This window comes from Penaeus chinensis, chromosome 17 (assembly GCF_019202785.1).
Source record: "Penaeus chinensis breed Huanghai No. 1 chromosome 17, ASM1920278v2, whole genome shotgun sequence".
In the NCBI taxonomy this organism is placed as follows: Eukaryota; Metazoa; Arthropoda; class Malacostraca; order Decapoda; family Penaeidae; genus Penaeus; species Penaeus chinensis.
Window position 1 is genome coordinate 266,961 of NC_061835.1, and position 13,867 is coordinate 280,827.

Sequence of the window (13,867 nt, forward strand, 5' to 3'; positions counted from 1 at the left end):
TTTTTTTTTTTTTTTTTTTGTAGAACCTTATTTTGGAATGAGTGGGAGGGAAAGATGGAGATTTAGTGGGGGTTAAGGGTGAGTGCGTGTGTGGGCATGAGGTGTGGGCGTGAAAGTGCGAGAGTGAGTGCGAGAGTGAGTGCGAGAGTGAGTGCGAGAGTGAGTGCGAGAGTGAGTGCGAGAGAGAGAGAGAGAGAGAGAGAGAGAGAGAGAGAGAGAGAGAGAGAGAGAGTGCGAGAGAGAGAGTGCGAGAGAGAGAGTGCGAGAGAGAGAGTGCGAGAGAGAGAGAGAGAGAGAGAGAGAGAGAGAGAGAGAGAGAGAGAGAGAGAGAGAGAGAGAGAGAGAGAGAGAGAGAGAGAGAGAGAGTGCGAGAGAGAGAGAGAGAGAGAGAGAGAGAGAGAGAGAGAGAGAGAGAGAGAAAGAGAAAGAGAAAGAGAAAGAGAAAGAGAAAGAGAAAGAGAAAGAGAAAGAGAAAGAGAAAGAGAAAGAGAAAGAGAAAGAGAAAGAGAAAGAGAAAGAGAAAGAGAAACAGAAAGAGAAAGAGAAAGAGAAAGAGAAAGAGAAAGAGAAAGAGAAAGAGAAAGAGAAAGAGAAAGAGAAAGAGAAAGAGAATGAGAATGAGAGTGCTTACACATTTGCGTTTGTCTGTCTGTATGCCAATTAATAACATCTCCAAAATTTATAAAACACTTCGTAATTTATCATCACCACCTCATGTACCGCATCTAACCCGCATTTCTCCTTCCAGTTCGGCAAGAAGGAGCACCCCATAGTGGATCTCCCCGCCCCAACTTCCACCACCCCCCAGCCCACCTACACTGAAGGCACGGGAATGGACACGATCCAGATCCACACCACGAAAACGGACGATCGCCAGGTGTCCATTTTCGCTCAGCCGGGCATCTTGGCAGGTGAGGAAAGAAGGAGGGGAGGAGGGAGGGGAAGAGAAGGAAGGGAAGTATTCACACACACACACACACACACACACACACACACACACACACACACACACACACACACACACACACACACACACACACACACACACACACACACACACACACACATATCCAATACCACCACGATAACAGAGAAACAAGCACAAATACATCAAATGAATTCAACACACAACCCGGCCAAATTAAGGGTACAAGTATTGTGATCTTAATTAATATAAGAGTCCAGGTTAGATCCTCGGGTGAAAAGAAGTTCTTGTGGACCTGAATAATATGGAATGGCAAATCCAGTGTGATCCCTCCATCCCTCGGCCGAGGAAATATAAAGGGAGGAGGAAGGAGGGAGAGAGGAAGGAAGGAGAGAGGAAGGAAGGGAGGGTGGGAGTGAGCAGGAAGGGAAAGAGGAAGGGAGGGGATGGAGAAAGGGAGGGGAAGAAGAAAAGAAAGGAACGAAAAATGAGGGAGAAAAGGAGCGGATGGAGAGAAAGAGGAAGGGAGTGAGTAAAGGAGGCCTAAGAGAGGAGGAAAGGAAGGGAGGAAGGGAGGGAGGGGGAGGGAAAAAGGGAGGAAGAGGGTAGGGACTAGAACATGTCAAGTGTCAGTAAGAGTGAAGGGGAGGAAGGGAGAGATATGGTATATACTTATATGAGAGTAAATGAGAAGGAGGAGGAATTGGAAAGAAAGGAGATGATGTGAATGATGCACATAGCAAAAGAGAGAGTGAGGGAGAACCAAATGGAGAGTAGGAGAGAAAAGAGAATGAAAGGGAGGGAAAGGGTTTAGTTGGGCTGATGGATAGTGCATAGTGTAAGCAGACAGAGAAGGCTAATAGATAGACAAATAGATTAATGGCTTGTTCAGTGGATTTAGAAATTGATTATGCAAACATGATTAAACTACACAGACAGTGAAGGGAACTTAAAAGAACAGGTGACTCATTTGGGGACAGTAACAAGAAGACAGATAAAAGTTGGAGTTAAAGCTCATACCCAAAAGATTTTATGTCAAAAATTACTTCATTATACCTTCCCATAACCTAAGAATTTGTAACCAAAAGTTACAAGAAGTTTCCAAGACATAAAGAAAAGAAAATAAGAAAGTAAGAAAAAAATGTCATCTTGCGATTCTGAGGCAAGGAGAATATATATATTTCTTATGGTTTTACTTGCCTTTGATTAAGTTTGTTTTCCACCCACATTTGAATTTTCTCTAGGCACACCACAGTAACACTTTACAGACTCTTGGAAATTAGACTGTCACTAATAAATATTTTTTTTTATGCTTTTATATTAAAGATGAAGAGGATGTACCAGTGTTTTTAACTTCCTAAAAGGAGGGGGATAGGAAAATTGTGTATCACTGTATAATCTATGATAATGCATTTCCAGCTCTGAATGTGTAGGGGATTGATCTTTATTGTGGTAATATTGATATATACAAATCCTGTTGTTTTTAATATCATAATATAAAATTTCTGTTCATATTTAAATCATGGCCTGGTAGTTTTTAAAAAGTTGTTTAATCATACCTGTGATGTATTATCAAGAATAAATATATTATTACTATGATTTTTGAAACATACAATGGATGAGTTTTTTAAGTATATAACTAATGTTTTCTGAATGTGTAACTAATGTGACCTTTACCTTTGCAGCATTTATTGGTGGTGCTGTGGTTGGCCTCCTCTGCGCCATCCTGCTCGTCATGTTCATCGTGTACCGCATGAGGAAGAAGGATGAGGGCTCCTATCCCCTGGATGAGCCCAAGAGGATGCCTCTCACCTCGTCATATTCTCCAAACGACAAGGAGATCTATGCCTAAGCTCGAGTCTTCCGAGGAAGACAGAGAGATAAGACGTAGAGCGAAGGATGAGGGATTTTCACATTTATTTTCATCTTTAGGCCTTATTTTGTATGTTTTAACAAGCTTGGGATATTGACAGAGGAGGAGGGTGAGTGGATGTTCTCTTTCCCCTCGCTCTCTCGTCCTCACAACCTGCAACATCTTTCGAGGAGAAAGGAAGGAAGGGAAGATGAGAGAAATGCTGCCACCAGCCATCACACCTCTCCCCATTTTATCAAGGGGGGTGCAGTGATGTCTCTCCTGACCTCTGCCATGTAGGGGATGATGAGTTTATGGGAGAAATCTCATATCAACTTATGTGTTTATCATTTTTTTGTTGGTTTTATTTTTACCTTTTTTTATGATGCAAGGAAGAGGGGAAAATCTACATTGATGTGTGAATGTTTTCCTACCTTTTTTTCAAGTCCCGGAAGACAGAAAGTATCCTATAAAGGAACCTAGCAGGTAAATAGGCTTCAGCAGGTTGGTTACATAGGAATTCTGATTGTAAATATTTTCCCATTCCTCCTTCAAAGTTGTGTGTAACATCTAAAATATGTACAGATTTTTTTTTTTTCTTTTGGCTCTGCAACGTCTTTTTTTTTTTTTTTTTTTTTTTTTTGAAGAGAAAGGCTTTGGTGCAATGTTTTTTCCTTTTTCGAAACATTTGGTCCTTGAAACGGTGCAAGAGCTAAAAAAAAAAAAAAGAAAAAAAGAAAAAAAAATATTGCAAAAATAAAACAGGACCAGAGTGAGGAATTGGAACATATTTTTTCAGTTTTGTGCACAAAGAAAGATAAAGAAAAAAAATATCCCTTCAGTTAAGTATTGTGAGGAAGAATGTGTCCTTTTTTTTGTCTTTGTTAAAAATAACTTGGGGATGTAGTCTGCTCTTGTAAAAATATACAACATCATGCTACAAATCCAAGAAAGGTAGATTTTATTACTATTTTTGTTTGGATTCCAGAAAGTTTTAATTTTGCCATATAGACAGAAACTAATGTCTAGTAACCTTTGTGAATTTGTTCTTTTTTATTTTTACTCTTTTTGACCAAACAGTTGGTTATATCATTTGATGTGAAAGATAATCAAGGCTTTACTTTTTTTTTAAAGAATGTTTGTATAGACGGTGAGAAATATTTGTATTTCCCAAAATAAACTCAAGAAATATGTGGTGTTGAAAACAAGGGTCTGATTAGAACAAAAAAAATCCTGCCTTTCTATAGTGATCTTTTCTCCTTATATGTGATGGTTATGACTTTTTGTGTCATATGGAATATGACATGGGGGTCATTAGGGAAGAAAAAAGATAATTATTTTAGAGCCTTTTTCATACTCTCTTAAGAATTGATAAAAAAATAATAAACCTCACTGTTCAATCTTCATAATCAGCACAGTAGTTAAATTTAGGTTGGTTGCTTGTAGTGTGAGAGCACAAATGGAGGTGCAAAGGACTCAGGTACTTTATACAGATGAGGTATTGCCTTGGTAAGCCCGTCTTAGGAACAGGCTTCTCCTTGGCTGTGAGCTGTCTGCATTGGGCCTGGGCAAACTTCACTCTCCATTTTACACACAGGTTCTTTGGGGGTTTGCTTAACAAAAAAAAAAAAGAAAATGAAAAAAAGTAAAGTTATATTGAAGTTCACATTTATAAGAGTTCTTAGTTCTGACAGAAGCTGATTATGATGATGCTCATTGGTGTTTTGATTATTATTATTATTTTTTGTAAGTGAATAATAATATCACATCTGATGACAAAATTATTCATTGAAGTGCTAGGCAGTGATGAGTGTACATGGTGAAGGAATGTAGAATCTTGCAATTAAAAGATCATACCTTTCATAGGATTTCTGACACTGAACCTTCAAAATGGCAATGAATATTATACTACATCCAGGCAGTTTGTACTTCACCTGCACATCATCAGTGATCAAATCTTTTTGAAAAAAGAAAAGTCAATGTATATGTGCTTGTATAAGCTGTGCACCAAACTGAAGAATTATTTTTTTGATGTGTGGGTTACAATTGTGTAGTATGTATTATATTTTTTAATATTTAAGGTTGGAGGAATTATCATTTAATCAAATTATTTTATGGATATAATGAGAAGGGACTACACAGCTAGAGTAGACAACGGTGACAGTGAGGATTACCGTCGGAGACCTAGAGTAATGCATTTATACTATGGTAACGGTTGCAAACCCACCCTATCATTTTCAGACAGCCAGCATGTGGGGCAGGGTGTTCTGGTGCGAACTTTTGACAGTTCCATCAAAATCCAACATCAGTTTTTTGAGGAATAATTAAAAAATTATGAATTAATCCAGGAAGAGCTTTTTTTTGCAACTAGTAACCATAAATGTGATGAACAATAAAAAAAAAAAAGAACAAAAAAAGTTGTATTTGTAGTTCTTTGAGAAAGAAAACTTGCTCACCTTAGAGAAATAGGGAATGAAGGTAAAAAAAATAATAAGAAAAGAAAATGAATGAAGGGAAAAGAAAAGAAAATATCGGTTGTATTTCTGATATAAAATTATAAAAACAACATCTAAGTAACTTGAACCAATAGATAAAAGATGATATGTAATTGGCAAATCTCAGTTGACAAATTGCACTGTGCAAGGAAAAGCTCCTGGGCCAAGACTTGTACTCACGCTCACACACAATCTATTTTATCACTTTTATAATAAGTTGTCCCCTTGGTTACCAGTATATACCGAGCTACATACCCTGTACGTGTGTATATACTGCGTCTGCCTAAGATTCATTGTATGTATACTCTTGACTAACCAATTAACTAGCAGTCACATTATCATTACGTTGTACTGCACAACTTTTTTAATATGTCTATTCCAGTCCAATCCGAACCTCTAGATTTAGCCAGGGCTTTACCGGGGGAGAGTTTTTTCATAAATAAAGTGTGCCAAGAGTTCATATTATATGGTCTCCTCTTTATGCATATTATTTAAGATTTTTCCAATTAATCTGTTTTTATTGCTAATCTTTATTGTTTTTAAGCTTCTGGATTCTTAGGGTTAATAGCCAGTCAAAAAGGTGAATTAATTGTCAGGACGGATAACTTTAATTGATTGTAATTTGTGGCGCTACGGGATTAGGTTGATGTCATGGTGATTAAGAACAAAATTATATTTATAGAAACCAGAAGCTCTCAGGAAGTAAAATATTCAAGTTCATGATAACTGAAATTCTTTATATATATATAAATATATATATAATTTTTTTTTTAACTTTTATTTGGTATCATCACTGAGGGCTTTGTTTTTCTTCTTCTTCTTATCCCAATTTGTCAGAGAAAGACAGTTTAAACCAATCACCGATTCCTTCAGTGTTCTCACCTTTAAATATCCAACATAGAGAATCTGTCAGTTTTTCTTTTTTCTTCTTCTTTTTTTCCTTTTTTGTTTTAGTATTTTTGTTGTTTGTTTGGTTGGACCATTTCATCTTTCCTCCCTATCTCCCCCAATACCCTGGAAATAGAAGAACGTTTCACAAATTCACCTTAGAAGAGAAACAAAAATTAAAGAAGTAAGGAAAAAGAAAAATAAGGAAGAAAACTTGGCAGGATTCTATTATATCCAAACTGTTATGTGTACAAAGATGGTGAGATAGACCAATAAACAAACAGCGCATCCCCTGCAGGTCACTGTAAGGATCACACTGTCCTTCCATGCATGTCACAGGGCAGGATGCTACAGAGGTAGTAGCCCTTGCCAGTGACTTACAGCTTGCATGGACATAAGTGATCCTGTCAGAGAGATTGTTAACTGGGGACCTGCAGCCATGACTCACTCAGCTCCACAAGCACCTGTTTTAGGTTTAGGTCTTTTTGAAAGTGTAATGAAATTATTCTTATGTTTTCATATGATTAATGGTATTGTAATTATCATGATTATTATGGTTATTATGATTATTATTATTGTTATCACTATTATTATAATTATTATTACTTCTGCTGTGAAAACCAGTTTTAATCATCATTGTGTACACAGGTGGGCGTAGTTCTCTTTTTTGTATTTTGCATTAACTGTAGACAATTGTATGTATCCATTTTGTATTGAAATTTTGTATAAAGGAATGTTACCATTAACATGTGCATAACTGGTGGAGGTTGGTACAGTTTCAGTAGCCAATATTTGATTATCAATTGGTGGAAGAGAAAAACCCCATGGCAGAGAAAAATGATCAACCTTACAGGACACAGGAAGTGTTCATCATGGTGTTGTATTGCTGAGGGAGTCGTCTTGCAGTTGTGTCAGCCAACTTTGGCATTCAGTGGCTCAAAAAAAAAAAAAAAAAAAAGGAAAGAAACAAACTAATTTGGTCACACATTTAGATTTGCATTACCTTTTTTTCCCTTTAATTTTATCCCCATTTATTGTGAATCACAGTAGAGAACTTTATGCTTGTAATGAGAAAAAAAAGGAAAGGAGGAAGCCCATGTTGGCTGACTCAGCTTGCAACTGTGTATAGTATTTTGTAAAACAAGAGCGTGGGTCACAATGACGTGTCGTCCCCAGTCAAAACTCATCATATTTACAGCAGGTGACCACTTTGTGTGAAGGGCCCACCACGTCCTGTGCACTCAACTATATGACAGTTTAAGAGAGAAAGGAAAAAATTAATGAAAATAATGTTTAAAAAAATATAACATAATTTTAAATATCATATAGCAACTGGCTGTTTTGCTAATGGAATTGACCATTGAAAAATTAAAGTCAGATAAGTGAAAAGTTTGAGATTGTATTTTCTGAAGTACAGGATGCATGTGCCCGCCACCCCATGTGAGATCCTGCTCCCAATGTCATATTGTAAACTGTATATTAACGTTCATACTGATATCCTTTCCTAGACTGTTCATCTATACGGGATCCTTTTGTACTTGTATGACTGACAACCTTAGAATAACACGTGTTCAGTAAGTAGTCCTTGGAAAATAAATCATTTATGGAATATTTGTTTTTTACTATCCAAATGAAATTGTCTGTAATGTGATAATTACATGAATAAAAATATGTTTTCTTACAGGATTCCTGGATATGTGATTGATTAGATATAGTATAATGTTCACAATTATGAATGCAACAGAAGGATTCCCATCAAAACACACAACTTCAAGGCCAAAAAGAAACGAAACTAAACGAAAAAAGAAAAGAAAAGAAAAGAAATATATATATATATATATAATTTCATCAGATCCATCTTTCCAAAAACAAGAAAAACCACGGTGTCCTAAACACAATCTTGATTTCATTCCTGAGGTAGTAACAAAGATCAATCCATAAAGATCTATTTAGAAAAGAGCTCAAATTAACTGGAATTACATTACTATGAAGCTGTGCCAAAATTCAATTTTCTTATCTATGCTGTCAGTCAGTCTTGTCTGTCTCCCTCTCCCTCTCCCTCTCCACGAGACTCACGAAAGTGGTAACACTTCCACTTACTGGCCGGTACTTGAAACGTCTTGTGCTTTGTGCTTGGTGATCACAATCACCATGGAACTTAACCCAATCAGCACATATGACAAGAATACATGCCATGCCCACTGGAATATAAGTTTATTTATTGTATTTACACATAGATGGCTCTACAATTGCTTAGTCACCAAGAAGTCAGTTATTAATCCTACCTATCTCGCCTGTTTACCCTTTTTCTTGACTTTTGGAAAGGTTCTTTTGTATTATTTCATTGTCTTAAGTGTTACCAAGATTTTAATAACAATTTAATAATCATAACATAATAACAATAACAGTATTGATATCAATTGTATTAAAAGGAAGAAACACATTTACCCGTGGAGCCATCTATATGTAACAACATTTACAAAAAAAACTACAGGGGAAAAAACATAAAATCCAGGGTGGTTGGGCTAAATGTTTGTGTTGATAAGAGTCCATCGGAAGGCAGCACCAGGTATATCTTCCACATACTCGGTCTTTGAAATAATAAAACAAGTTTATAATCTTTATTTGGTAATATTTTTCATACTGAAATCATACAGTGAATAATATATATATGAATCATAAGAAGAAAAATGATTTTATCTATATAAAATAAAATAAAATAAAACAGAAAAAATTAATGATGCTAATGATTTATATAATGATATTGCTAATAACCGGTAAAATAATATGAAAGTACAATAAAACATTATTGCTGATACTACTATTGATAATAGTGATAATTATCATAATAAGAACAATAACAAATGCAAAGCAAAAATAACAGTGGTTTAGTCATTATTACAATCATATAAATATATAAATATTTGTATTTTTCTTTTTCTTTTTTTTTTGCAAATATATCACAGTCAGACCAGAATTTATTTTTATTTTTATTTTTTTTCAATCGCCAATTTCCTTTCTCTCTATTACTACCAATTTATTCCTTTCTGAATAATTTTCTCTGGCTTTATCATTGGCTTTGCTTAATTCTCTAAAATTCTGCCTTTAGCTCCACAACTCACATTTTTTATTTTCCATTTCACTTTCTCCTTAACTCACTATCAGTATATCTAACTGTACCTAATACACCCAAGTTATTTCTGACCCTCCCATGCCCCCTTCACCACCCTGTCTAACTGCTCCTCAAACTTCTGACTGGAGAATTCCCGAAGAACCCTCTCCCGTCCCTTGGCCCCCATGTCCTTCGCCTCCTTGGAATCCCTGGCCAACACCCCCATGGCCCTGGCAAAACCCCCTGCCTCTCCTGGAGGAAGGAGAAACCCTGTCATCCCGTGCACAACTGTCTCCCGAGGCCCCCCTCCAGCTGCTGCTAGCACAGGGGTCCCTAAGGCCATTGCCTCAAGGGGGACAATGCCAAAGTGCTCAGCTTCTGGTGTATACAGCAGTCCCCTTGCTACTCGCAGCAGGACAGCCTTCTGGGGCTCTGGGGGTGACCGTAGGAATACCACCCGTTCAGAGATGCCGAGGCGGGAGGCATGTGATTCAAGCTCTTCCAGATGCTGGACATTTTCCTGGACACGGTGATCATAACCACCCGCTACTACAAGGAGAATCCTTGAGGATATATCAGGGTCGAGGGGAAAGAGGTCTGAGAGAGAAGGCAGAATATCTCCTTTCTGATTTTTTTGGTCTTGGCCATTGTCACCAATGTGCCCCTCAAGTAAGACCTTGAGTGCCTCAAGGGCCAGTGGTAGGTTCTTCTTCCTCTCAAAGCGGTTGAGGGAGAGAAAGAGGATGGGTTCTGAGGGAAGTTGGGGCAGAATGTGGTCCAATCCCACATCCTCAAGAGAGAGGGACTCAAAGGGTTTGAATTTCTCAAAGTCTAGGGATGGGTAAACCACCTGGGGTGTTACCTGCAACAAAAGAAAATAAAGGATATTTAATTTTCAAAAAGACAAGAGAGGAAGGGAGGTATGACATATGAAAAGTAAGAGAGAGAAAAATAGAGAAGTGCATATATCTATATACTCACAATGCAAAATACTCCTAAATATGATCACAGTTTCGTAACAGTGCCTAAAAGAATTCTTGGTCAAAACACACGTGATAAAGAAGTCAAGGAACTACATCTAGATATTGAAAGCAACAAAAGATTACCTTAAGTGATTTAAAAGTCTCCTTGAAGACTCCTGCTGTGAAATGGCTGTTGACGAGGATGCAATCAGCCTGCCCAGTTGTCCACTCTTCTACCTTGTCTAGGATAAAACGGTATGACTTCCTTAAATGGGAGGACTTCGGACTCTCCTTTTTCTTCAAGTCTTCATCTTCTTTGTCCTGATTCTTCTTTTCAATGTTTTTCTCTTCTTCCATGTCTTCTGTGTCTTCGATCTGTCTCTTCCTTATTCCTGTCTCCTCCTCCTCTATTTCCTTCTCCCCCACCCCCTCCTTGGCCATTTTTCTGGCCATCCTGCCTACTCTCTCCTCACCCCCCATTGCCAAGAGCAGGTCAGGGAAGTGACAGTAGAAGACAACCTTAGTCTGTCTCTTAAGCCTGAGAAAGGGGATGCAGGCTGCCACTTGGTCCACGAAGGCCACCTCATACTCTAGCTTGCTAAAGAGCACCAGATAGAGCGCTAAGTAGATCATCCTTACGTAAGCCCAAAGAGCATAAAGCTTGCCAAAGGTTGACCGGGGAAGCCAGTCACCTGCACAATGGACCTCTAGTTGGCCATCAACAGTCTCTGGGAAGCAATGACTGTGATCATGGTGGCTGGTGAACACAGTGACCTGGTGACCTTTGCGTTTGAGGGCTAAAGCTGCATCGACAATGAGGCGTTCTGCACCACCGATGCCCAGGTCTGGGTGGAGGAACACCACACGCACCATGGCTGGGGAAAGAGGAATAGACAAATGAACAAATAAATAAATAAATGAATAAGAAAGAGAGAGAGAGAGAGAGAGAGAGAGAGAGAGAGAGAGAGAGAGAGAGAGAGAGAAGTGGATGGGGGAATGTCATATGGGAACTGTGTGGCCCATGGTCAGCCTGAGTGATGGGCACTCCCTCTACGTATCAAATATAAATGGATTAGCATGAAACTTAAAATAACAAAAAATAGACAAGAGACCCAAAGAAAATTGTTGGGAGATTTAAATGTCAAGAGATATTGTGTACTTGAAGTATGGCTTGCATGTGCCTTCCTGGTGATATGTGTCAGCCTGTTCATGTGTTTAGTTTTCAAAGTAACAAGTACATAAAAGAATTGATGACAACATGTAAAATGACACTCTACATCCGAGCTGTCTGCCATTAGCTAACTATCCCCCTCCATCATTTGACTGTTTCTGTTAAAAATGTTGTTCTCATAGTGAATTACGTCAATTATTGGTCTGTTGACTTACCCTACATATTAATGAATCATTCAAAATGCATTAAGAGGAGCACTTATGAAAAATATTGTGACTATTGAATGGGGCAAATGGTCCCCCTAAAGTATCACCAATATATGATCAATAGAGTTCTACATATCACTATCCCTAAAGTTATATAAAATATAAATATATAAAAGTTATAACATCTATCTATCAACTGAGTCTCTGGAATGGTTCTTTTGCATTTTATGTTATCCAATAAACCAAACCACTGACCAGAGTGCAAGATGTTTCATTGCATAGAAACATCTTGCAATGATGTTTTCTTTTCATATATAACATTAGTATTGCAGATAAAAAGTAATAGTAATAGTAAAAAAAAATTAAAAAATAATATATAAATAATACATATATATATAATATATATAATATATATATATAATATATATATATAATATATATATAATATATATATATAATATATATATATAATATATATATATAATATATATATATATATATATATATATATATATATATATATATATATATAAAAGCAAACTTCAAATTACTTTTGTTGAAAAAAAGTTTCTCCTGATCTTATTTTGAAAAAATGAGAGAAATGTGCATTCAAATTTTTGCTTTCTTGGGGTGAAAGTATTACCTTACTTGGGAAACATGTGCCTACAAAACTAAAAGAAAATTTCAAAACTGGAAGACAACAGTCTGGTCGCAAAGATTAGTATTTTTATGTCCTCTTGTGTAATGGTAAATTAGTTATTCTCCCTTCTAGGCCAACAAAAAATATTCAAAGCAAAGAACTATAGCACAAAGGAATTGCAATTGTTTGGTCTACAAATATACTCTCACAATCTCAGTGTTATCTTTCGGGAGGCAGAAAACCAGAAACATATGGCCTTTATCAGTAGACAGTCCCTTAATCTATACAAAAACAGTACATACTACACTGCATATCAGTCCATGGCTGCACATAATTTACCATATCATATCCTATACCAAAGCTATAGTCTGTAAATATAAGTTACTCTTTTGGCAAAATTAAACAATTATAAACAGCAACAGAACATGTCAAAAAGGAACATGGTACTTGGAAATATACTTATCCCATAAGTACTCTATGGGAATATGGTTAACACCTTCCTTACCAAGATAAAAGTCATAGAAATGCACATTATAAGTGTAATATTTTTAATGGCCTCAGCTCTCAAGTTCTCCATCCCCTATTATCCAACTTTACCCCTTCATTTTGCACTTGATATTGAATGAAAGAAAAATGTCGGAAAAGTAACCTAAAACTCAGTAGCAGCGAAAGATATATGGAGCTCAGCCAGATTTGCAACTTTATAAAGGCATAAAATTCTTGTTGTGGTTCCTTAAAATTACAAGTAAATTACAAGTAAAATATCAGTAACTGTAGCAGTATTAATGTAAAATATGTAGCAAAATGTTCTGGCTAAAATCTGAAGCAGAGCTTATATAGTACAGAGAATATATACTCTACAGTGGTGTAGGATTTATATTACAATAATTTTCAAGAGTATTACATATGAAACATGAAGTACAGATAAGCTTAGATGATGGATTAAAGAATTTTCAAACGAAAAAAGAAAAAGAAAAAAGAAAGAGAAAAAGAAAAAAGAAAAAAAGAAAGAAATCTAGTTTTAATGTACATTTCTAATGAACCAACACCATATTCTGCACAAAAGGCATTAAATGATGTATCCCTACCCAGCATATTCAATAATGAAACTTTTTATTAAATCTGTTGATGTCGCATAAATATGAGAGTACATCGTGTACTTTCTATAAAATCAGACTTGTAGATTCCTGAATATCCAATAAAGAGAAAGAACCTGAATTTTATCATTAAAAGTGACGTCCAGAATTATCAAAAGGCATATGAATTTAACCCTCTGATTACATTAGGCAACCACAGTCTTAATCCTAACCCATTAGTCATGGCATGTGTGGTGACAATCGTCCACAGCAATAGAATATCCCCCTACACTGTATAATGCTATGCTTTGAGGAGTACCACACAAGATTATATACAAAAAAAAAAAAAAAAGTACTTGGGTGCTAAATCTAACAAAATATATTTCATTAAACTGAAGAAAAAAAAAAAAAAAAAAAAAAACTTACATTCAAACATGGAATCTTTACAATAACTGCCAACAAGAAAACCAGTTTAGATTTGCATTTCAATTTTTTTGTTCCTACTTAGGATGCATAAAGGTGAATATCAACAGAACCCTA

The 13,867-nt window shown here is 36.4% G+C and overlaps 2 protein-coding genes across 2 annotated transcripts in view; one reads left to right on the forward strand and one right to left on the reverse strand.

The window, feature by feature from the left end:
- LOC125034205 (syndecan-like) overlaps nucleotides 1-7,769 on the forward strand; it is a gene marked incomplete in the record, with an annotated part of 123,787 nt that extends 116,018 nt beyond the window's left edge. The window contains 2 exon segments of the mRNA XM_047625907.1: nucleotides 749-911; nucleotides 2,611-7,769. Coding sequence (XP_047481863.1) covers nucleotides 749-911; nucleotides 2,611-2,777 — 330 coding nt within the window.
- A 1,213-nt stretch (nucleotides 7,770-8,982) lies between these two features.
- Nucleotides 8,983-13,867, reverse strand: part of LOC125034274 (alpha-1,3/1,6-mannosyltransferase ALG2-like) — a 13,174-nt gene continuing 8,289 nt past the window's right edge. The window contains exons 2-3 of the mRNA XM_047626019.1: nucleotides 10,379-11,109; nucleotides 8,983-10,134 (exon numbers count right to left, since the gene is read on the reverse strand). Coding sequence (XP_047481975.1) covers nucleotides 9,355-10,134; nucleotides 10,379-11,107 — 1,509 coding nt within the window. The 5' untranslated portion in view covers nucleotides 11,108-11,109 and the 3' untranslated portion in view covers nucleotides 8,983-9,354. The remainder of the gene's footprint in view (nucleotides 10,135-10,378; nucleotides 11,110-13,867) is intronic.